Below are 26,521 nucleotides of genomic sequence, written 5' to 3' on the forward strand. Positions count from 1 at the left end.
TAAATGAATAAGTAGCAGTCTCAATCATAGGCAGATAAAAAAAACAGTTGCTATAGTTACAAGTCATTAGATAATGAAAAAAATAATATCCATCAAAAAATATGATGAGTACATATATATCCTTAAGGCAAATTTAAAGAGACAATATAGCAAAACAGATCCACTCGATCACTATGATGATTCATAGTTCTGCAGAGTAGATTCACTGGACAATAGTACCTGAGATTAGTTTTGTAGTAGTGAAAAGATGTGTCTTTACCTCGGATATTACAATTAATTTTAGACAGTAATTGTGGGCAATTTATTGGTTATTAAGTAGTTTTAAATAAAATTAAGGTCACGCGTACTTCACTGGCGTGTATACATAATTATTATAGAAAGTAGGTGCCTAATATTTTTTTTGTTTCCACACATACATAGAGACAAAATGGTGTCATATCTATTTTTATGCTTCGATAATTATACTTAATAATTATCAGACGATAATAATAACAAAAACTTTCAAAAATGTATGTCTGTGAAGTACTGATACTCATTCGAACTGAATGTTAATTTCTAATCTTTGAAAATACTGAGTGTAGCTATATTTCGTGTACAACAAAGGTACAAATTTTGAAAAAAAAATGGTAAGAAGTTAATGGCTAATTTAATGCTTATTGTAAAGTAATATGAATGTAATGTAACCCTTGGATGTTATTTTATACATTTCCGTCGGCACCTAAATGTACATATATTATTTGGATGTATTTATAGCCTTCGTATGTTGGCCTCGCGAATCATTCAATTGTGTCTATACACCAATTCTTCATAATAAAAAATCCATTCTTACTTCACCCGAATTGGATTTCTGCAACTTGACAATATCCCCAATCGAATTTGGCACAACAAGAAGAAGAAGAGCGAAGTAAAGTAAAGTTAGACGTGTGAGAGATCCGAGCAAGTTTGTGCGAGGGATGCCGCGCCGCCCCGACGTCGTGAGGCGTCGCGCCCTGCGGGGATTTGCGCCGTCTTTATCGCCCCTGCGAGACTGCTTCCTTTCTAACGTATTACGTTCCTGATTCTACACATAGATGAGCACCTTATTATCAATAAAAAAAATCCCGCGATTTTTGATTTCGTTGATATACAATCACTGATACATGTTGTTTAATATGCTCAAGATATATTTTACAGAATTTTTACCGGATTTTTAATAATAATATACGTTTAAAAAAACTCCAACCTAAATTAATTCTTATTGTGGTCTGATCTTCATCGCTTCAATTTATTTTGACTTAGCTTAGTTTTGTAAATATCTAATAATTAAAAAAATCCACGCGGAAGTGACACCTGTCATCATTCTTGTAGATGCGTTCAATAATACTATCTTTTAAATCATAAGCCAAGCAATAAGAGGTAGGTACCTCATATCTAAAGAATGCGTCGGTTTGAATACCAATATAGATTGTTAGGTATCCATTTCTATAAAGCCGGTGTATTTTACGTGCGTTTCATCGGTATTGTCTGAAAATAGTTTTTTTTATATATAAAAATAAGAAGCATGTGAGTGAAATGCATATACCCCCCCCTCCAGGAGTGATTGTGAACCACTTTAGGTTCATTCTCTGGATCCTAAAAATGACATCTGAATTTTGACATACGTGGAAATTGAACACACGTCCATTGCTGACTGTAGGGGTATGTCATAATAATATCATATTATACAAAATGTTTCCTGTATTAATCTCATGTACTTACCTATATTTTCATAAAAATGTTTAATTTACAATTGTAATAAACTTATATAAATAATTCGATTACTCAGAAATACTCATTATATATATATGAATATTTTCATTATTGGATCGATTCTACAATCCAGTGTGGCCGTCTTCATAATATTTTTTATCATAAATTGATGATAGCCACTATTCTACCAATTAGGCCCATGCAACACATTGAAAAACAACATGTAAATTTTACTAGACCCGGGATACCAACCCGACATTTCCTGCCTACCATGACGGTACGTTACCACTTGAGCATCGCGGGCGCGTATAATATTTTGTAGTCCAATCGCTGTCAAAATATAATTTAACAGGTAGGTAATTTTCTTTAATGTACCTACTGATTACGTAGGACGTAGGTACCTATTTTTATTTGAGCGGGAAAAGTTATGTTCTTTCTCCATTCAAACTGAGCACCTACTCCAAGATAACAACAGTCGCATTAGAAATAATATCATAAATGCGGTACATTTACCTGATAAAACTGCGAAAAGTTCCACGCTTGCTTCGAAATAATACCGCTGCGATCGAGGGAAAGTTAGACAATAAAGCCATGCATTTCTTGCCAGCCACACTGCACGGGTCCCCCGGTGGCCATTTTGGATCGGTCCTATCGTAATTTCCCACGAGCTACTTACTAATTTTGCTGCCGTCACTGGCAAAACGCCTCACGTCTGTAAAACGGTTAAAACCAAAGATATTATACTACACCTAGAGGGAATAATATAAACTTTTTGTGTTACAGTATTTGATAGCAATGTCTGATCAATTTTAGTATAGTTGAATTGGCAACGTTGGCAGTATATAATTCATTGTTTGTAATGTACGATTTTACGTAATTGGTTCATCTAAATTTTAAATTATTACAAATAATATTTTTTCAAAATACCCTTCTAGGTTTGTAATTATGATTACCTAGAGGGAATACTTTAAAAGCTTTTGTGTTACAGTATTTGATAGCGATTTCTGATCAATTTTAGTATGGTTGATTGGTAACGTTGGCAGTATATAATTCATTGTTTGTCATGTACGATTTTACGTAATTGGTTCATCTAAATTCTAAATTATTACAAATAATATTTTTTCAAAATACCCTTCTAGGTTTGTAATTATGATTATTGCTACAAATTAGAAACTACTTGTAGCTAAATTAATCATTCGCTTTAGTAACCCCAATTTTCAATTGCATTTTTATAAATTATATAATGCAGACTACATACATTTTAAAAGATTTTAAAAGAAGTTTACCCGTAACCTTTCAAATCATTCGCTCACTACAGCGTATACTTCTAATATAATATGCGTATATTAGGGCTCTGTAGACTACCGTTCCTCAGTGGCGAAGTGTGGAAGTAAGCTGTTAAGATCCGACATAGATAGTGCACACTAAACTTTGTCGGTCAAAAGTATTTGTTTTCATAGAACTAAGACTACCACGTGTAGCTCCCGCCAGATGGAAGGGCCAAATCAAGATTGCAATGGGTTTTTCACAATATGAAGAAGCTCGTCACAAAAAGGTTTACTTTACGTGTGTTTTAGACTTTTACGGTTGTTTGTTATAGTCTAGGGACGGCAGGTTATATGAAAGTATGGTGAGGCAGGCTTGTAATCAAGTTATGGTAGCACTTCAACGTGCGTCACATTGACGCTCAGTTTGCATTGGTAAGTCAACGTGAAAGGTTCACCTGAGGTAGGTAATATTCAGTAAAAATGGTTGTGTGTTGCGTGCTAAATTGTAAAAACGACAGCAATGAAAAGAATATAGGAGCCGTGACGTATCACAAATGAGTATGTTTAATTAAATTTATACATGTTAAAATAATAATCTTAAATAATTTCACCCGTGTATATATTGCTCTGGACCGTATTAAGTGAAAGCATTGATTATTAATATTATAATTGGATATAATAAACACATTTTGATTTTATCGTATATGAGTATTGTTATATCATTGTATGCGTTGATACTTTGATATTATTTTCTGTTAATTCTTCGTGGAATCCCAGTACACAAGATTTTTTAAGATATATAGGTATATATATTTATTTTGTTTACCAAATTAATCGATTATGAGACGTGTTTGTGTTCAGATATTTATAATCCATATACCTATATATATGTAAGTACTACTTATATTATGTTTTTGTATATCCGTGTTTCATATTTTTAAATGATTACTTGATGTTATTAATTCGAAAATTACTTATTAATTCTCTTAATATTTATCATAACAGAACTATTGGAAAGTTGGTAAGTATAACCTAATTAAGCCCGAACTAATTACAAATATGTAAGTTAAAATTAATTAAGGCTGAATTAATTACAGTGATGGGATATTTGCAAAAATTTCATAATATTTTTCAATGTGTATAACTTTATGTAAACTTTATTTTTGATTATTATAATATGATGACATACTATATCCTTTTATAATTTTATTTACTTTAATTACTTCATTGCTATTATTATAATTACTTTATTACTAGTATTACTTTTGAAAGACATATAGGCAAGTACCTAAATAACCTACCAATCTTTTCATAAATTCCCAACTTTCAGATATAATTATACTAAAATCCCAGTTAATTAATTAATTATACTAAACAGTGTTATTATTTTAAACCTTTCTTCGCTGAACATTATTCTATTATTATACGAGTACGTTATAACTACGGTCAAAGAGCCAACGTAAATCCTCCGTGATGCCCTGCATTTTTTTATCCCGTCGCTTTTTCTCGTAAGTTTTCGGCTATTGTCGGCATGCTTCATTCGATTGCATGAGTGATCCGTTTCTTTGCCTATCTCTATATTTATACATCTATGGTTATAGTACTAATTTTTTGGATTGTCACCGTGACTTCTTCTTTCCTTGATATTTCGGTGTACCTACTACCCATATAACAAACGCCGGCGAAGTGTGTCCAATCGTCTACTTATATCATATGTGGTGCCGATAGTTAATTGAACCTACGAATTGTATTATTCCTTAACAATTTTATTAAATTTCTACAATTTTTCGGGTGTTTCGGATTTATTAGCTTATCCATACAAAGAGGCATACTATACGAACCCATGGCGTGCGCCGTGTTATTAAGCATGTTCTTCAAAGCATATGCCTATACTATAATTTTGAAATATATTATTTCTACTGAATGCTCGCAACAACTTGGCAACGCTATATTAAAATAATGGGGAACTGTTTGCAAACCATGAAAGAGATGCTAACAAACAGCAAGGTACACACCACAGTACATTTGCTCGCATAGGGAGCAGTACCGGGTAGTTAATAATATGTCATTGAATTTATTTATTGGTTTTGTGGTTACTTAAACCGTGACATAAATATTTTGGAATACATAAGGCACGCGGCCGCATCTACGGACCGCACGCCACTGCTACGAACCTGTATACTTTTTCTATCTGTCCAATCTGACTTGTACGCCAGTAAATCAACTTTAACCAAATAATAAAATTCATGAAATGCATTTAAGAACTGACACAGTTCGACGACAATTGTAGTTATATGTATGTAACATACTAAGATGGTTAATAATGTTTCAGGTTTTATCTATAATATTGTTTTGTTAATTACAAAACCCATATGATCGACTATAAATTGCTAAAATTACCTACATAATTTACTAGCTATATAAATGATTACCTTTAATATAATATTGATATCCACAGCTTTACAATAACACTTACCTACCTGTACAATGCGACTTCCGAACCGTCCGTTCTACGTCGTAGCACTTTATTTTTGGGAAAGCTTTCTACCGGCCGACTCACTCGCCGAGCCACATCGCTCATCTCCTTTCCCTGTATGTGTATATCTACACCGTCTTGTCTGGACTTTGCCACTTGGAGTTATTATTTTTCTTACCCCTTCGCGTAAAAATAAATGACCTGCGTTTTATGATACCTAGCCGTTTTCGTTCGCCGCTCGCGACCCTGGGAGACGACACAATATCGATTTTCGCCTTGGCGGATTATTATTGAAACACATAGGTACGGGACTGTTTACGTTGGCGCGAAAAAGTCGACTCGAAATTGATGGCAATTCGAATAGCATTAGTCTCTCGCTCGAAATACGCATAATTATTTTTTTATTATTATCGTGGATATATAGACATACCTACCGCAGGTAGTCTGTATGTAATGTAATACCATAATTATTATAATATTGGTAACGTAACGTATATGGGCATTTTCGCCAAAGTTTGTACATGTTTGAAATTTGGGTAATATTATTTTTTCACTCAAATTAACCATTTTATATAGCTAGCAGATTCCTTGTTCTATTGCTGAATTAGTGACAGCAATTTTTCAGCAAAATATTGATTAATACACTATTTATATCATTTTTATTATGAAATTGGGCATAATCCGTTCCGTGACCACGAAACTAAGCTTATAAAACATGAATGAGACACTTTTTATCACTTAAAAGAGCTCTATTAGATTAAAAAAACCATACACTTAAAAATTAAACTACAAATAGTCAAAAAATATTATTGAATTTTAATTCTTGGGCACATTTCGTTCCACTCCGTTACCCTATGTCTATAATGGCAGAGCATTTTTCCTTTAGTATTTGTAAAACCAATCAATGTTCATTCTGCTATTTTTTTAAAGACAGTAATCACTTTTACTAAATTTTATTGGAAAAATACATAAGTTTCGTTATTTAATAATCAAATGAAAAATAGTTAACGTTCAACTTTTTTTGGGACATTTTCGGAATGGAACGAAATGGTAACGGAATGTAATTTGTAAAGCTAAAGTTACATGTTACCATAAAAACAAATTTTTGTTTTATGAAATTTATTTGAATTTTTTGATAGTCAGATATAATATTCAACGTGCGTCACAATAACAAAACAAATCAAACTTAATCATTAAAATAGACATACTTTATAATAAATTTCACAATACTAGTAAAATAAGGCAGGTAATAATTTTGACACACTATACATTACCATAACTTTTATTTGGCATTTATATTATTTGTAACTCAGATAAAAAATATTTTAAAGCAAATTAACAATATATGAAAAAAATTAAATCAGCAAGGGATTCGGACGCGAGTTCCTAGCGCGGCACGGAGTATATAACTTTTACGAAAATAATTACAGTCGAACTCGGTTATTACGATCTCGGACATAGCGAGATCTCGGATGTAATAAGGAAACATTTGTTGACATTTGGCTTATGATTTTTGCCATACAAATGCCATACATACCATTCACTGTTATAACGAGCAACTTATCGGATATACCGAGCTAAAATACTGTTAATGTGTAGATCGTTTAAAAACATTTCGACCCTAAGCAATAAAATCCGATTGGACAGGATGCCGCTGGGGTCGGATTACGTTTATGACACTAGTAAAGTGTATAAGTACCTACCTTATTGGTGTTTCGCCGATAATAATAAAAAAAGTATCCACGCTTATGGTTGAAAAATCCAAGGTTTGTGAAGTCCGTAGGTACCTACCAGCGTTCATTACAATAAACAACTTCTTTTGTAGTTTATGAATGCCATGCTTGTTTCGGGGATTTTTACGATGGTTTCCAGATTTTTTATTTTCGACTTTTTGTGTAATGTGACATGCTCATTTAAAAATACCTATTCTCTGATATAACGAGTAACGCTTATAACAAGCAAATTCAGTCGGTCCCATCTTCCTCGTAATATCCAAGTTCGACTGTATGTTGTCTTGAAATTGATTTGTATTCATCAACATAAAATGTAGCTATACAGGTTGATTGTAATCAAGACGTACTTTTCTGACATTTCGCGAATACCTACAGTTCTAGGTATTAAATCTAATAGGGTACACATTTCTGTTAAACGTGACAAAAAAATACTTTTTCATACATTTTTATAAATTTCTATGCCTAAAATGTATGGAGAAGTTTTAATATTTTGGTGGCGTATAACAGAAAGAGTATGACAGAGCTAGTGCCTGTCTCGCAATTATTTCAGTCTGGTGTTTTTTCTTTTCCTTCTGTTGTTTTTTATCTCTGCATACTTTTATCTGCGCTAGTTTTGCTTATTCAGACATATCACATACTTTTTTAATCTTGAGCTTAATTCTTTTTAAATATATTTTTTATATTCGTCATATTTTGCTGGATCGCGTTTTAATCTCTTCCTATAAATTCTCATTTTCTGAGCAGGAGTGAGCGGCATCTAAAAAAATGAATTGGTACAACTATATAAAAAAAATCATTTTTAAAGAGAAAATAATACATATCTATTATATAGTCAGGTTATTTTCTATATTTTTTGATGAAAATATTTTTGTTTTTCATACGAACAGACAAAATAAAACTTTTTATAATCTATGAAGAACTAAACACACAATGTAAACCCAACTTTATGCATTCCATTTCGTTACTTTTACATTCCACATATACGTTACCTCCAATATAGTTTCGGAATGGAAGTAACGTATTCTGTTTCAGAAGTGTTTGAAGCCAAAATTTAGCTTAGTTTTATTGTTAAACCTGCGATATGTTATATTATATCTGTAGTATGAAAGATAAGGTCCATATGTATAGTATGTGAAATAGAATTATGTGATTTCTTACCTTACAAATCGTGGTAACAGTAGTGGAACTTCTTAAATGACCAACCCAGAAAGCAACCTGTTCCGATAGCGATACCGACACACACCAACAATTTAAATTGTAAATGGCGATCAGTGTTATACAAAAGTGTTGATGCATTAAAAAAATACATATTTATAGTTGAAATTTTTCGCCGTCATGCTAAAATCGTGGTAACGGAATGTGGAATTCCACTTTTTCAAATATCCTGGGACACACTTTAAACGTGATTTTTTTTCAATATTGGTCCAAATTTACAGAAAAACTGTATATTTTCCAAAAATATATAATGTAAGCTTTGAAGACACTACGAATTTAATTTTACACACTCAAAATTAATGACGAAATCAGACTTTGTTTATTTGAATTTAGGGGTGGGACATGGTAAAAACACACTACCTTTCGATCTAAATAATTAATTAAAAATATATACAGGTCAGACAGTTGTATTTAACTGATCAAATAAAGTAAATTAATAAATTTGCATGTTAAAAATACATAACCTTCCAATATTCTATAATATAATAACTATGAAAAAATCAATCAAAGTCATGGGACATGCCAAAAACGCAATGTACAAACTTTGGCGAAAATGCCCATATACGTTTTTTAGCAATGCTACACATTCAATCGTCATCAGCCTGATGATCTATAAGCTGTCTCTCCAAGATGATTATAATTGTCCCTTCCTATTTCCATTTGTGGTTTTTAGCGAACTTTATTAGGTACATAATATAATATCAAATACCCTTATCCAATCATTTCGTTTTTTGTTCTTTCGCGTTATTCCCAGCTTGTACCTCTCCATACCACATACGAATAGTTTTCCATATATTTAATCGACAATGTTTATGAACTTTTCTAAATGTATTTCGTAGCAAAGGGTGGCCCACAAATGAGTTCTCACGATTTTAGGTATTTTGAGCCCCTCCCCACATCGTCACATTGTAAATTACGTCAGATTTTCTCCCTCATTCGTTGAAATTAGTTAAAATGATGGAACAGACTAGTATTCGTTATAACTTATCACATATATAACCCCCCCCCCCTCTTAGGACGTGTAGTCATATATGGACTACCCCAAAATGCGCGTGCTTCATCGTTTCGACTGCACTGTTAGTCGTAAATCAATGAACTCGAAGGCTACCAGGTAGTATAATGGGACTTTATAAATATACAGCTTTGTTTCTGCTTCACTATTGTCGCAAAACCCTAGTTCGCTATAAATTATGCTGCGGGCTACTAGCCGTTCTTGTTGAGAACATAAATGTCCCTTTTGTAATGGTAATAATATTACATTGTGTAAATATGTATAGCCACTCATAGTTAAGTAGGTGTTCATTTATTCTTACGCTCGACATATAAAGTTTATTATTAATTTTGAGAATACCGACCCGCAAATACCTATTTTCCCCTTATTTTTAACACTACAACATGCTACGATTGTGTAGTAGAAGCAATAAAACAATCATCGATACCTCAGTTCCAGAGTGTAACAACTCAAAAATCATAGTTCTGAGATAATTCCCGACTATATCCGATCCTAATAAGATCATAATATGGACCTCCACCGAGTGGAGGTTTTAACAGAGTTTTTACGAGAAATGGATATCAGCAACTTGCTTAACCTAGTAGGTCCATACTCTGACTCATATACAGATTTAAAAACAATGTGTGTGCTTACCAGACCCAGGATTCGATCCTGGGACCCCACGACGTTATAGGCCGACGCAAAAGCCGCGCGGCCATCGTGGTCGTGGGCTTAGATAATTAGAAAACAAGATTTTGGGCAGGCTTAATTTAATCTTCTACTGTGTATTTATTTTTTGTAGTTTATAATGAAATTATAGGATTATCTAAAAAAATATATATTTATACTATTCTTATAAACGTAATTTCATGGTTTTCTAATATTAATAATATGACTTTTCAGAGGTTTCAACAATGATTAACATATTATAATTCTAAAGAATTAACCACTGTCATTCTAAAATAATTACAGATTATCACATGTTACATTTTGGAACTGGTAGATATCGGTGTTCTAAGCATTACTGCAAATTTTTGACTTCTTATAGGTACCTAATTTGGAACTGAGGTATCGACATAAACAACAATTGTTTAAGATAATCAAAAATGTATACGTATTAATTGTGACCAAACCACGCTGGTAACTATTTTACTCCGATAGGCGAATCATATTGTTGTTAAGAACTTCTAAGTCTATTTTTGTGAGATTTTAGGGATTCATACGTGTAACAAAATAATTAATCGTGTCGGGCAGGTAGTTTATGAGTTATGTGTAGACACTTATTTATGACCGTAACTGTACCTCAATCTGACAAAGAAAAAAACACCTAACTGGTGAGCAGTGTCGTCATTTCCCATGTTTCTTCGCCACGTCTCGTGCCTCCTGCCGCGTGAGACCTGCAGCGGATAGATCGGTTTAGTAACAATGATGTCGGGTGAGGAAGGGTCGACCATGGCGACGTAATCCGTATACTGTGGCACAAGGATACGGAGCGTCGCATTCTCAGGCGGAACACAATATGTCTCAGCCATGTGAAGCGCCGTTTCGTAATGCCATTCATCAGCAATGACTGACGTGTGAGCTGACGAACTCGATTATTTGTAGCGCGGTCGTACAGGTGTACCCCTAACATTTGCTGGATGCATCTATTCACCAAGTCTAAAAGTCGAGATTCATCTAGAGATCTCCGGTAGATTCTGGTAGGGGCTTCTCTAATCAATATTACGTCGATGCTTGGTGTGCCGGATTGGTCAAGTGTGCCGCTTTAGTGAAGAGAAAATCACTGTTGTATATATTACGTAAGTCGTGTAAAATGTATCATACTATTTGCATGTTTATATGAGTAGAATTGGAGTTACATGAGAAATAATTTACATTAATTAGCTTATCAACATTTAGATTTTAAGAATCAGTCATCAATAACTAACATAAATATTTCTATTATAAAATCCGGCGTTAATGATTGTATATACGTATATCGTATATGTATTAGGTACTCTTAATCCAATCTAAAGTCATTATTTTCTAAGTTTTCCTTCGATCCAATTGCGCTGCTTTGAATGCATTCGTCTTTGTGAAACCATTCAAGCGATATTTCTCGTTGTGCATTGTTAAATTGACGGCAATAATGATGATATATATGATTTATTTGCTTTACCTATAGCATCTTATTTCATCTTAAGAAACTAGTTGAGTACCTATTCATATTTGCAGTTCAGATTATAAATGTTTGTTAATGCTAGAAATATGACCAGTGCATAAATGAACATAGATAATCCAGTTGTTATCATAATCAGCTACGCTATTTGTTTATTTTATTGTCTTTTCAGTCTTTCCATTTTTTTTAAACTTTTAATATGTAATTAACCGTTGTCATCAACTGGCGGAATTCAGTTTGACTTGTTATTCAGATACGTGTATACGCGTTAGCATAATAAGACAATATTACTCTAAGGACATTAAAACTTTTTTTCAATAATCTCAATGCAGGTAAAAGTTCATCTTTTAATCATATTCATTTGTATCACTAACTAATTATAATATAAACAGATACAATGTTTTCAGGATTTTGAGTTATTTTTTATGCAGGTATGTGTTTGTGCTTCTGTATAACAATAGAATTGCGGATGCTAATACAGTCACAATACATTTATATTAAAATTTGACGTCGCGTTAGTACTCCAAACATGGGCTATAAAATAAATAAACTATTAAAAAAATACTTTTTTTGTTAAGGATCGTTTGATTGAAAACCTTCACTAATAGATTATTATATTAATACTGTCGACCGAGGGTACTTAATGGAATTCGAATTTAAATTTATTGGAAAAGATTATTCATTTACTGTTTTCTAATAAAACATTCTAATAAACCTACTTATAAAAAACATGAAATTTGTATGACAGAGACGGACTATTTGTCATTTGTATAATGATGGCATAGTCATAGACCCAGGGCATGGTCGTTTACGAAGCCCTTTTTATTCTTCATATGCTGCGTCCATTAATAGTTCAATGGCCAAAGGTAATAATAAACATTCTTGGTACCCACCTATATAGACAATGTGTGTGTATGCTTGTATGAATATAATTTTGTAAAGACGATCGTTTGCGGTGATTGGTCAGTGATGCGTTTGTTTTTCTACTCTGGTGGGCACCCTTCCTTATTTTTATCCCCTCGAATATTTTCATATCGACAATACTATCAATAATGGGCCTATAAGAAAAATCATAAAAAAACGATTTCGCAAAAAAAAATCTCTGCCTCGGCCCGGTTTTGTTTTTTTTTTATCGTAAACAAAGAGGCAGTATATCAAAAAAGCTAATCACGCTATTAAATTCTACATTTTTTGTTTTGTTTTACGCAAGCGAAGGAATTCATTATTGTAAGTATACATTTGGTATGCTATACGTCCTATAAAACAATAAAATTTATATTGGGATATAAAGATTTTATGTTTCAAATGTAAAATTTACATAATAATGTAATTTTATATAATTTTTCAGTTTTTATACATTTCAACACATACCTATTTATATAAAATTGGCCAACGGTTTCCACTCAATAATTAAAAGAACGGTACGAAAGATTCTTGAATCTTTTGATTTTGTTAGTTTAAATTGAAATTTGGGTACCTATATTATATAGTATCAATAATAATTTGTCATTCTGGTACTACTGCCAGTGTGTGGTCTCGGCGTCTTTCATAAACCGCGTTTAAAAATTTATGTCGTGCTCAGTTTCCATGTTATAGAATTCCGAATATTATAAACGATATTGATTTATAATAAGGTTAATATATTTTAAGCCGCTAGTTAATAACATAATATAATCACTTAATAATTTTATTAGTTAGAGGTAAGAATACAATATAACGGTTGTTGCTTTGGCGTCCAAGCCTAGGGACGAACCGGCGCCGGGACAACTTTGGGCTACGCAATCGAATGAAATTCGAAAATAGATGTTCGTGAATTATAGGTACTTTTAAAATATATATTTACTACTTTTATAGGTATTATTATTTAATACTTAGTGAGAATTTAAATATGCATACGTAAAGAATGATTTAATTGTGCATATGTTAAAGTTCCAATTATAAGAGAGTTACTTTATTTTTATATAAAGCGTCAGGTATAATAACTCTCAATCCGCAATAAAAAAACATTATGTTAAGAGGCACAGCCCAGCTTTTAGTGGCATTTATAATACAACTGTTTCAAGTCCGGATAAGTGATATCTTTGTGCATACATACTGCAGTCTGAAATTTATCTTCAAACGATTGTTTTATAATGTAATGCATACTTTATAGATTTATTTTATTATGTATTAAAAAAAATGCAATTTTAATATTGACGATTGTATCTATATATTATTTTTGGTGCATTGATCCTAAGATACTATCATTATTTTGCTGTATCGAAAGAAAAAAGCCTCGCTAAGTGTATATATTTCTTAATACATGTCGGTACCGTATTAATCATCGATCAAAGTGCCATTACTAAAAAAGTAAAAGGACCGAAAGATAAATAGTGAAAATGTTGCCATAGTGGGGTGATAAATGACACCAAACTTTAAACGATGAATGATCTAAAATCCTGAACGACGCGGCGGAAGAGGCAAAAAACGCACTCGTATCGCCATCACAACGACCTTAAGAACAGGCCATAGAATAATAAAAGCAAAGGATGGCTGAGTGTGTACCTTCTTTATGAGACTTGTGAAAACAATTATTATGAGACACACAGGGGTGATATTATACCTACATTAATAATATTATGTGAACATCAATACCTCATTAATTTTACGTTGAACAATATTTAGATATGCAGCTAGCTTTTTTGGTGTATGTACGAGGGTGGGTCAATAAGTCCTTAGAAAAGCCGACAGGTGGCGCGACTAGTACTGTAAGCGGTTTGTTTTCATGCAGCGGCACTACCGATTCAGTATGCTGCGATGTTTCAATCAGATTGGTCGGGTTGTTGTGTGTTTCTCGTACATTTAAAAAAAAAATTTGCTTGTGGAAAATGGAAAAATGAAAAATTGAGTTTAGAGCTGTTATTAAACATTTTAATATAAAAGGGTTAACAGCAAAGGAAATAAAAAATGAGTTGGATTTAGTTCACGGCATATCTGCTCCTTCACTTGCAACTATTTATAACTGGTTAAATGAATTTAAACGTGGTCGTACATCAACAAAGGATGAACCACGCTCAGGACGTCCTGTAGAGGTGACTACACCAGAAATGATCAATAAAATCCACGAAATGGTGTTAAGTGACCGAAGATTAAAGTTGATTGAGATAATTGAGGTTACAGGAATCTCAAAAGGTAGCGTCATTTCTATTTTACATGACAAATTGGGCATGAAAAATATTTCTGCAAGATGGGTGCCGCGTTTGCTCACAGTCGACAATAAACGCATAGGGTGGTGGCCTCTAAAGCCCTGTTGTCGCTCATGCAACGCAATCCGGATGAATTTTTTCATCGCTTTGTGACTGTAGATGAAACATGGATACACCACTATACTCCCGAGACGAAAGAACAGTCAAAGCAGTGGATTGCGAAGGCAAACCATGTCCAAAGAAGGCGAAAACCGTAAAATCAGCTGGTAAGGTTATGGCTACTGTATTTTGGGATGCACGTGAAATTATTTTCATTGACTATTTGGAAAAAGGAAAAACAATAACAGGGGATTATTATGCATCTTTACTGGACCAGCTAAAAAACAAAATTGAAGAAAAACGGCCTCATTTAAACAGGAAAAAAATCCTCTTTCATCAGGACAATGCCCGTGTTCACACATGTTTACGATCAATGGCTAAAATTGAAGAATTGAAGTTCGAATTGGTCGACCACCCACCGTATTCGCCAGATTTAGCCCCCAGTGACTTTTTCCTTTTCCCAAACTTAAAAAAATGGCTTAGTGGACAACGTTTTTTTTCAAATGAAGAAGTCATCGATCGGACAAATGCTTATTTTGAGGACCTTCCGAAAATTTATTTTTCTGACGGTTTAAAAAAAATTGAGAAACGTCTAACCAAGTGTATTGAGCTCCAAGGAGATTATGTTGAGAAATAAAAAAAAAATACAAAAATAAAAACTGTTTTAATGCTTTTTTCTAAGGAATTATTGACCCACCCTCGTATTATCGCTACCTAGATTCTTATAACTAGGTCTACCGTATTTATTTTTTCCAAACTGGGAAAAAATGAAAAAGCGATATTCTTTTTTTTAAAGCATCAGAAAATGTACATTTTCTTTGGCATTTTAGGGTTTAATAATTGAAAATCTAGATATTTGCAAATAAATAATACCTATGCTAAGATAAAAAACAAAAACGCTCTTCATTCATGTAATATGATATAGATAGTATCGACTAAAAATGTTGATAGGTATACCTAACCTACTATAAATATAGTTAAAAAATAAATCAAAATATTATGACATTTTCGGACTGAAAATTGTCTCCATCTTGCGTATGGATCAGGAAATTGTACCATAACAATATAAACCGAGACCTACCCGGTTAAATGTTGAAAAGTATCAATACTTTGAAGTATTGACCCTCTTTGACCGATACTTTTCTTCCGATGCCGGCCGATACCAGGTATCGATATCTTTTTGCTTACTTACGATTGCTTTAATATTGACAGCCGGCTTTTGTGGTTTGAATCAAGGTACCAATCAACCTTGATTTTTAGTCGATGTCTGAATCTCTTCAAATTTTAGTCTTAAAATTCTTGCACTTGCTATTAATTTTTTGAATTAATTGTGAATTATTCGCTGAATAATATAGTTTAAGAAATATTGTCATAAATAGAATTCACCTCATACACAAACACAATCATACTCACCTCAGTAGTGTATCTTACATACTTAAATAAAATTATGCATATTATGTATTATCATTTTATCTAGATTAAAAAAAACACATTTCGTTTAATTTTGCCAACTCTTTACTCGACGGTTAGCTTAGTCAGCAGATAAACGTTGGAAAAAGTGTGACTAACGAAACCGAATTTACATTATTTTCAGCCACATTATTTTGTTTTTCTCTCTCAATTCCGGGAACGAGTGTATCTTCTCGCAGTTTGTCCGGAGATTATATTAATAATTTCTTCCATAATAAAATTTATAAGCGGAGATCATTGACTCGTAAATTTATGGAAGAATGCCAATTTCACTTTTGCGGCTATTGTTTCGACCAATTTAACATTATTATAGATGGCGCGAAGGCGGCTGAATCTATTATCGAAAATAATTTATTAGCTTTGCTATGTCATAATTATTGTATTGGAATCACGAACGGTTTGATTCGCGATTATTGAATGTCTTATCTTGTACATGGCTAAAAACAGAAATATGTCACTAATGTGAGTGTCTCCGTTAAGTGATCGAGTATCGGGTGGCGAAATCCCGAATGACCTACGTAAAGCATATGTTTAAATAAAGACGTATTTTCACGATGTCGTTTGTCACGGCTGTACGCGAAGTTATGAGTTATTCTCATAACTGTGAATTAATTCATTCTTCACTACGTAGTGATACTTAATTATGTTTTCCTTATCCGTTCATACTCCACCTTATTAATATAAATTATGCTGACTAACACGGCTTGCTTGTTGCTACGCCGAAAAAGGATACACCACTCAGGTGTGGTGATCACAGACAGTGATTTCGAAAATCAAACTTTTTGTATGCAATTTTATTCAAGTAACGAAGATGCATTTTATTACACATTTCTATTTATGGTACACACGCACTACCAATACTAAATAATCATTGGTTTCTAATACATAGGGTATGTAGACATTCGTATTATTTCGGCGATTAGGAAGTGTGCTGAAGTGTTTCCAATATATATCCTATAAATTCTGGTAAAGATTAATTAAATTAAATTTTAATATTTATAGTTAATATTTTCGTAAAATGAAAACCCCATAAATTTGTACAAACTAACAATGATAAACATCGCCTGTGGTGCAATTTCTTTCTGTATTTATTAACATTTAAAAATTGTCTAGCGCGATACCTACTACATATCTTAAGTTTGGGTATTTATCGATAATTAAGAAGTTTTTGTGTAATTTTTCAATTGTTTATTTTTTGTGAAAATTCAGGTCTCTGTGTTAATTTCTAAAAACAAAATATCTGGGAACATTGGTTATGACTGCTTTTCGCATATGTGCATAATCTCGTTTTAAAGATTACAATTAATATTATCGCATTCTGTTTTTAACATAAAACGTTGTTATATGAATTACAAACCAACACATATTATATTATTAATTTAAATAAAATGTAATTTTATCGTATTAATTCCACTTTTATTAAAATACAACTGGACCGGTTTCGTCCACCTCAGCTATATTATTAATAAAAGTCGAGTCAGTACTTACGATAATTGAAAGCTAACACCATTATAGAAGAAATAATCGTTTTATATTCTAAAATACTCATCTATTTGTTGATACTAAAATAATATATTTGAATTTAATAATACGTATTACGAATACAAAAATGGTATTAATTTATTTTGTTATCTCTCTTTTCCAGGTTACTTACTGTTTAAAGACTTCTGCGATACCAGTTGCGATGACCCAGTACCACAGTTGCGGTTTTATGAAGAGGTGAGTTAGAACATTTTCGAATATCGATTCACTCACACAATTACAACTGCCAGATAGACACTGCCACTTTGTCTTGTGAAAACTTTTCTTAGCACGCTGCCTCTATGCTAATTTCGACTCAATACATTCATGAATTAACCTTTTCAAGTTGGTTTTATCGAAGAGGTCGTTTCATTTTCATTGTAAACAATCACTATATAATATAATACATTAATTAGTGAGTGTAATATCTAATTATCGTGCACAATTCTTTGTTTTAAACGAACGCACGTCCACACCTTCAAGCATAATAATAAAATAATATATAATTTATATAGCTTCACAGTTTAACTAAAACAACATTACATGAGACCACGAGTCACTACACTACTTCATATGAAATACATTTTTACTTTACTTATTTGTCAGTATTTTTTGCACATATTTTCCATAAGCGTTTTAAATGTTTATTTTATACAGTTTTTAATCGGTTTTTTATACAATGTATCTTCTGGTATTGTGACCGCGTCAAAGGCCGATTCGATATAAAAAAATCAATTTAGTATTTTTTGAGATTAAGTTGAAAATACGTTAAACCTATGATTTTTTTAAAAATCGTTTTGTCACCTTCTAAAGAACTTGAAGTTGAGCCGAAATTGCAGTCTTTGTTAAAAATGTTACTTTCACTCGTAAGAATTTCTTGTCATTAGTAATTTATTCAATTTAAACCCATATTAGATTGAATTTACCTGCTTTTCATGCTACGACCTTTTTCAGAATATTTCTTTTCTCGAGATTCTCGAGCAATTTAACAAATTATATTCTCAATGATAGACAAGACAACTATTTTTGCATCTCTTCCGGCCAAAAACTAATTTTACTGGGAAATTCCATTCTGAATCAAGTAGAGCGCTTTTTTTAAAAGCTCATTCGGCCAAATTTATTTTTACCGGAGCTTTCGTTTACAAATAAATCGAATTTTCTTCGGCAGCTTACTTAGCTTAGTGACAATCTCTCGAGAATCTCATTGATGAATTTTCGATAAATGAGAATTTTCAAAATTTCGGAAAATAAAATTTCTTCGATTATATTGGCGTTCTATGATTATTTCTCGAGATGAGATTTCTCGATCACAACCCCTACTTATGAATTCATGTTAAATGTATTAATGTATAGTTTATTTACTGATATTTTTAGTTAATTCATTATCTATTAATATCTAGAACTAAATATCGGATTTACCGGTTTTAAAAGATCTCCCATCCTTTAAAAGATCTCCCTAATACACCTGTACCTATATGCTTTATAGGTGTTTCGCTTTATTTGTTCCATATTTGACAATTAAATACTGGAGGAAACAAGAGTGTGGAAATTAGTTGAACATAATATATCTCGAAGAAAAAACAATCATTGGATAAATTTACCCGCCCAAAATGTTAAAAAGGCACATGACCGAGAGGAATGTAATCGGCTTGGAGAGACCTTTAACCGGATTGATGCAGACTGATGATGAAAGGATTATTATGGACTGGTCCGCTTTATTCACTACTCATTTATCGTGGTTTTTCAATTATTGCCCAGCATGTTTTTTTTAAATGCACCTTTTGTGATGCATATCTCTCTAGAGTTTAGAGTCTAGGAGAGTTATTCCGAAAGTATTTGCATATCAATCGACTTAATCAAAACCAACCACGTTAATTTGCCCTCCCTACCGCACTGGTCGGAATAATAATGTCTATTACACGCCGGTTTTCTCCAAAGGATATGAATATGTATTTATGCATTTGCAAAATACACAGTTGGAGAAAATGATAACCATTTGGTGAACATGCAGCTTAGCTTTAGTATTTTTAATACCTATTGTAGTAGAAGTTATAAAGATATTTCCTTAGATTTAAGTACAATAGCACACACCTATTCCAAAGACCGTCTTTACTAGACAGAGCATAAATATGTGAAAGTGAAGCAGAAAACAAGCAATCATGGAATAACATTTATATTTGCTGCAATTCTTTTATATGGTGGATTCATTTTGTGGCACCTGTTAAAAACAGCAAGAGCTTCAACCTAATTGCATAATATATCTATATAATTATGTTGTATCAGCTATACCAATATTTTGATGCCAGTTATGGTTTGTGACTCAATGAGATGTAAGCCATTAAACGCAGAAGGGTACATATTGAAAAAAAAACACATTCTTTAACACGTGTTTAAGTTTATCCCACATTTTTCCAGGCTCAAGAATCGTGCTTTATTGGAACCACACCCAGGAGGTAAAGTGTAAGGGTATTTGTTGACGTATTAGGCAAATTCACGAATTTGGTGTGCAGATGTTAACCCAATATTTATACGTTTATTACGCAAGCGTATGTCATTCGAATGCATTTACCTGGCGCGTAGAGCTGCCGTCTTTTATAAATACGAAGCCGTGGGTCGCGAATATAATAATATGCAAGTACTATGTGACCCAAGGTTGACTAATTCAGGCAGTGGCACTGAATTACGATGTTAGTGCTATTTATTGATCATTTTCGAATGCAATGCCGTAACCTGTTCGCAAAAAATGAAGATTTTCAATTGCATATTTCGTTTAAAGTGTAACCATTTATTTCAATATGCAACAATCATCAATTACTACAAACAGCTTACCATATTATTGACCATTGGTGTTCTATATACCCGAGAATATCGAACGACATTTGACGTTTTCCCGTACTAGTGAAATTTTGAAATATTACTTTATTTTTAACAAGCGAATAGTTTATCGAGCTCGAGGCCGCGTGTTTTCTTCGTGGAAAATCTGCGAACTCAGTGTTTGTATACATTGCTAACCTCAATCAGGAACGAGAACGGAACGCGATCGACCCACGTGTCGTGATGATAAACGCAATCTACTTTGAAACGGCGGAAGGGCGGAAAGGAAACGCGAAGGGGGGAGGGGGCGTGACGTATCTCCCGAGGAAACCCGTTACGCGGGGGAAATTACTTCGGATTCCCCGTCAGTGGCGTTATCAGGTAAACCGTGTAATAATCTGATTCGTTATACACTTAATTACCTACCATTTATAATGACACCGATCGACCGGTGTATGACGTATGTTTTTGGTACATAAACACTTTTTGGCGTAGAAGCGTAGAGGCGTAGTGGAACAGCGTCGCATTTATCTTAGACTGTATACTTTAGTTCTTCATATTTTAATCGCATTAAAAGGATGAAAACGATGATAAATATCTTCGTTCGGAAATAAATAAACGTGATGGAATGTCTCTATAAAATATGGAGCTCTCTGCTCTGTAGTTGTTTTGCGACGTAGCCTGAAGGGAAAACAAGTCTTATTCGACAAGATAATCGACCAAGTATATGACGGCTCTCTCTCAATACCTTCGGCTATACAGACAGTGGAAAGTAGGGATGGCTGGAGAGATATAAACTAGAAAAATTTAAAGGAGTCACGATCCGTAACTATTAATAAAAAAATATATTAATATAATAATATCTACTAATCTCAGATTGATTCAAGATATGGAGTTTGCATCACAATTTTTCGTCTTGAGAATTTTTGTTTTACTTTAAAATCATCGGTTGAGTTGGATTCAACACTCCATGTGCAAGAAATATCTGAAACACTGGCGGCCACCAGCGGCGTCAGTGCAAATACACGTTCACGATATCGAAAAGGCATGTATGCATGTCAGCAGAAACGTGTCATACTGCTGCGTGATAATACGATACCCTTGTAGTAAAAACCACTAAAGAAAAAATAAAGCAGGTTGACCGGGAAGTCACCGCATCCATCACCCAATATGGCGCCATCGAATTATTATTTAATTAGATATATTAAACATTCCTTCAAAAACAAAAGAAACTAAAAGTTTAATGTCCATGTGCACCTCGAATCATATTTTTCTTGACAGTCAATACATTTTTATAAGAGAGGAATTGCAAATTTACAGAAGGGATGGAAAATGTCGTGCAAAGTAATGGATTAATTGGATAATTGTTTAGGAAAAAAGTACATACGCATATGAATGTCTATTTAACTATTAAATTAATGATTGCTTATATAACTAATAATATATATAAACTATATGAATATTTTCTTTTAAATCCTGGTTAATTTTTGCGTTTAACCCCCCTGTACGAAGCTATTTCACTGGCACTTCTGTTACGGCCTGTCAAACATTGTTACACACTTAGTCACCCACTGTCCACCTCGTGCCTTGCTTTTTGAGTTCTGACCCATTTTTATTATATCATATCCCGCGGGAAAAAATGAATAAAACGATGAAAGTATTTTTGGTTGAAACTTTTCTTTGATAATAACGTTCGGTATATTACTCGTAAATATCCGGATACGCCATGCTGCTATAATTAGCCATGTAAATACAAAATTACTTGCACAGGTGGCCCATCGCTCTTCATCTTTACATAATCATACTGAGTATTTAAGTTTTATGTTTTTTTTAATCATTAGGTACTAATAAATAAAATTGAAGTGTCTAATTTCGAAATATTTGCCTTTTGATCAGTGTTTCGACTCGTTTCATGATACGTAACCACAAAATATAGTTTTTAAAATTGTTAGCCATTCTGTCTGTTTTAATCATTTCTGTTATAACTACAAAAACTACTGGTTCACGAATCTTGCACAGATTATATACTGCATTGTTGAATCAACACGAGTAGGTAACGTGGTCAAGATAGCAGTGTTGGGTGGTGAGGCGAAGTGCGAGTAAAGAGCGCGCACCAAGATACATCCATTTTGACCTTGTTGATTTGACCAATAATGAAAGGTGGATAAATTCATTCTGTGTATCATCAGTCTACGTATTTCGTGCGGGCGATAGCTAGTATATTATATTTTATTTTATTGATAATTTAAAAGACACCATTTAGGTTTTATTTTAGGGTATATGGAGAACAGTAAAGAAATGCAGGAGACTTCTAACTTTATTTCGAAAACCATCGTCATTTTGATAACATATATTCATATTGTACCAACAAGATCGACGATTTGGAGGTTAATTGTACGTTTTCTCAGACTCATTATATTATCAGACATGTAGGTACAACACGTTTATCGGGGGATGGATTTTGGTCCATGCCCATAGGCGGCCAGGCCCAAATAAATTGAGTCGTGAAAATGTAAAAATCTTGTACATTCATTCAGTAATAATAAAATATGATTTGGAGGGGAAGCAATGGTCATTCCTATTTTTATTTCCTTTGCCAGCTTACGAAGTAATATACTCAATAGCCTGGAAAGGAAAAATTAGGGTTGGGAAATGTAAACCGAAATGGTTGAATAGTGTCGAAAAAGATGAAGTATAATCAGGTTTAAAGCAGTGGGTTGTAGTGCTGATAATGATGATAGATGGGCATTTTCGCCAAAGTTTGTACATTGCGTTTTTGGCATGTCCCATGACTTCGATTGATTTTTTCATAGTTATTATATTATAGAATATTGGAAAGTTATGTCTTTTTAACATGAAAATTTATTAATTTACTTTATTCGATCAGTTAAATACAACTGTCTGACCAGTATATATTTTTAATTGATTATTTAGATCGAAAGGTAGTGTGTTTTTACCATGTCCCACCCCTAAATTCAAATAAACAAAGTCTGATTTCGTCATTAATTTTGAGTGTGTAAAATTAAATTCGAAGTGTCTTCAACAGCTTACATTATATATTTTTGGAACATATACAGGTTTTTCCGTAAATTTGGACCAATATTGAAAAAAATCACGTTTAAAGTGTGTCCCAGGATATTTGAAAAAGCGGAATTCCACATTCCGTTACCACGATTTTAGCATGAAGGCGAAAAAATTCCACTATAAATATGTATTTTTTTAATGTAGCAACACTTTTGTATAACACTGATCGCCATTTACATTTTAAATTGTTGGTGTGTGTCGGTATCGCTATCGGAACAGGTTGCTTTCTGGGTTGGTCATTTAAGGAGTTCCACTACTGTTACCACGATTTGTAAGGTAAGAAATCACATATTTCCATTTCACATACTATATATATGGAGCTTATCTTTCATACTACAGATGTAATAAAACATATCGCAGGTTTAACAATAAAACTAAGCTAAATTTTGGCTTCAACCACTTCTGAAACACAATCCGTTACTTCCGTTCCGAAACTATATTGGTGGTAACGTATATGTGGAATGTAAAAGTAACGAAATGGAATGCATAAAGTTGGGTTTACATTGTGTGTTTAGTTCTTCATAGATTATAAAAAGTTTTATTTTGTCTGTTCGTATGAAAAACAAAAATATTTTCATTAAAAAATATAGAAAATAAGCTGGCTATATAATAAAGATTAAAAAAGTATGTGATATGTCTGAATACGCAAAACTAGCGCAGATAAAAGTATGGACAGATAAAAAAACAACAGAAGGAAAAGAAAATACACCAGACTGAAATAATTGCGAGACAGGCACTGACTCTATCATACTCTTTCTGTTATACGCCACCAAAATTTTAAAACTTCTCCATACATTTTAGGCATAGAAATTTATAAAAATGTATGAAAAAGTATTTTTTTGTCACGTTTAACAGAAATGTGTACCCTATTAGATTTAATACCTGGAACTGTAGGTATTCGCGAAATGTCAGAAAAGTACGTCTTGATTACAATCAACCTGTATAGCTACATTTTATGTTGATGAATACAAGTAAATTTCAAGACAACATACAGTCGAACTTGGTTATTACGAGGAAGATGGGACCGACTGAATTTGCTTGTTATAAGCGTTACTCGTTATATCAGAGAATAGGTATTTTTAAATGAGCATGTCACATTACACAAAAAGACGAAAATAAAAAATTTGGAAACCATCGTAAAAATCCCCGAAACGAGCATGGCATTCATAAACTACAAAAGAAGATGTTTATTGTAATGAACGCTGGTAGGTACCTACGGACTTCACAAACCTTGGAGTTTTCAACCATATGCGTGGATACTTTTTTATTATTGTCGGCGAAACACCAATAAGGTAGGTACTTAGACACTTTACTAGTGTCATAAACGTAATCCGACCCCGGCGGCATCCTGTCCAATCGGATTTTATTGCTTAGGGTCGAAATGTTTTAAAACGATCGACACATTAACAGTATTTTAGCTCGGTATATCCGATAAGTTGCTCGTTATAACAGTGAATAAATTAAATGTATGGCGAAAGTCATAAACCAAATGTCAACAAATGTTTCCTTATTACATCCGAGATCTCGCTATGTCCGAGATCGTAATAACTGAGTTCGACTGTAATTATTTTCGTAAAAGTTATATACTCCGTGCCGCGCTAGGAACTCGCGTCCGAATCCCTTGCTGATTTAATTTTTTTCATATATTGTTAATTTGCTTTAAAATATTTTTTATCTGAGTTACAAATAATATAAATGCCAAATAAAAGTTATGGTAATGTGTAGTGTGTCAAAATTATTACCTACCTTATTTTACTAGTATTGTGAAATTTATTATAAAATATGTCTATTTTAGTGATTAAGTTTGGTTTGTTTTGTTATTGTGACGCACGTTGAATAATATCTAACTATCAAAAAATTCAAATAAATTTTATAAAACAAAAAATTGTTTTTATGGTTACATGTAACTTTAGCTTTACAAATTACACTCCGTTACCATTTCGTTACATTCCGAAAATGTCCCAAAAAAAGTTGAACGTTAACTATTTTTCATTTGATTATTAAATAACGAAACTTATGTATTTTTCCAATAAAATGTAGTAAAAGTGATTACTGTCTTTAAAAAAATAGCAGAACGAACATTGATTGGTTTTTTCAAAAACTAAAGGAAAAATGCTCTGCCATTATAGACATACGGTAACGGAGAGGAACGAAATGTGCCCACGAATTAAAATTCAATAATATGTTTTGACTATTTGTAGTTTTATTTTTAAGTGTATGGTTTTTTTAATCTAATAAAGCTTTTTTAAGTGATTAAAAGTGTATCATTCATGTTTTATAAGCTTAGTTTCATGGTCACGGAAAGGAAACTTATTATGCCCAATTTGATAAGAAAAATGATATAAATATTGTATTAATCAATATTTTGCTGAAAAATTGCTGTCACTAATTCGGCAACAGAACAAGGAATCTGCTAGCTATATAAAAATGATTAATTTGAGTGAAAAAATAATATCACCCAAATTTCAAACATGTACAAACTTTGGCGAAAATGCCCAGATACGTCCTCCGTGCCTTTATTTGATGTGTGTCTGCAGTGGTGTGTATGAATTAATATTTTCACGATTATGCCATGTTATATGTAATTATGATAAACTATGCATTACATTTTCTGATAACACTATAACATTTTATGTTACCCGTGCTGGCAAGTATCTGCATTTATTATTTATAAGTATCACAAGCTTTTGGCCAAAAATAGCTAAGGACATTATTATAGTACGCACATAGGTTTGGTTATATCTTTAAAGGTTAACAGTTGCTTTATCAAATCTGCAAC

At 32.7% G+C, this 26,521-nt stretch overlaps 1 protein-coding gene across 1 annotated transcript in view; it reads left to right on the plus strand.

Moving 5' to 3' along the window:
- Gprk1 (G protein-coupled receptor kinase 1) overlaps nucleotides 1–26,521 on the plus strand; it is a 270,067-nt gene that overhangs the window by 182,571 nt on the left and 60,975 nt on the right. Inside the window, exon 3 of the mRNA XM_085944455.1 lies at nucleotides 17,969–18,042. Coding sequence (XP_085800581.1) covers nucleotides 17,969–18,042 — 74 coding nt within the window. The remainder of the gene's footprint in view (nucleotides 1–17,968; nucleotides 18,043–26,521) is intronic.

The sequence above is a fragment of the Rhyacophila brunnea genome, unplaced genomic scaffold (assembly GCF_057557595.1).
Source record: "Rhyacophila brunnea isolate RB1 unplaced genomic scaffold, BYU_Rbru_1.0 scaffold_17, whole genome shotgun sequence".
NCBI lineage: Eukaryota > Metazoa > Arthropoda > Insecta > Trichoptera > Rhyacophilidae > Rhyacophila > Rhyacophila brunnea.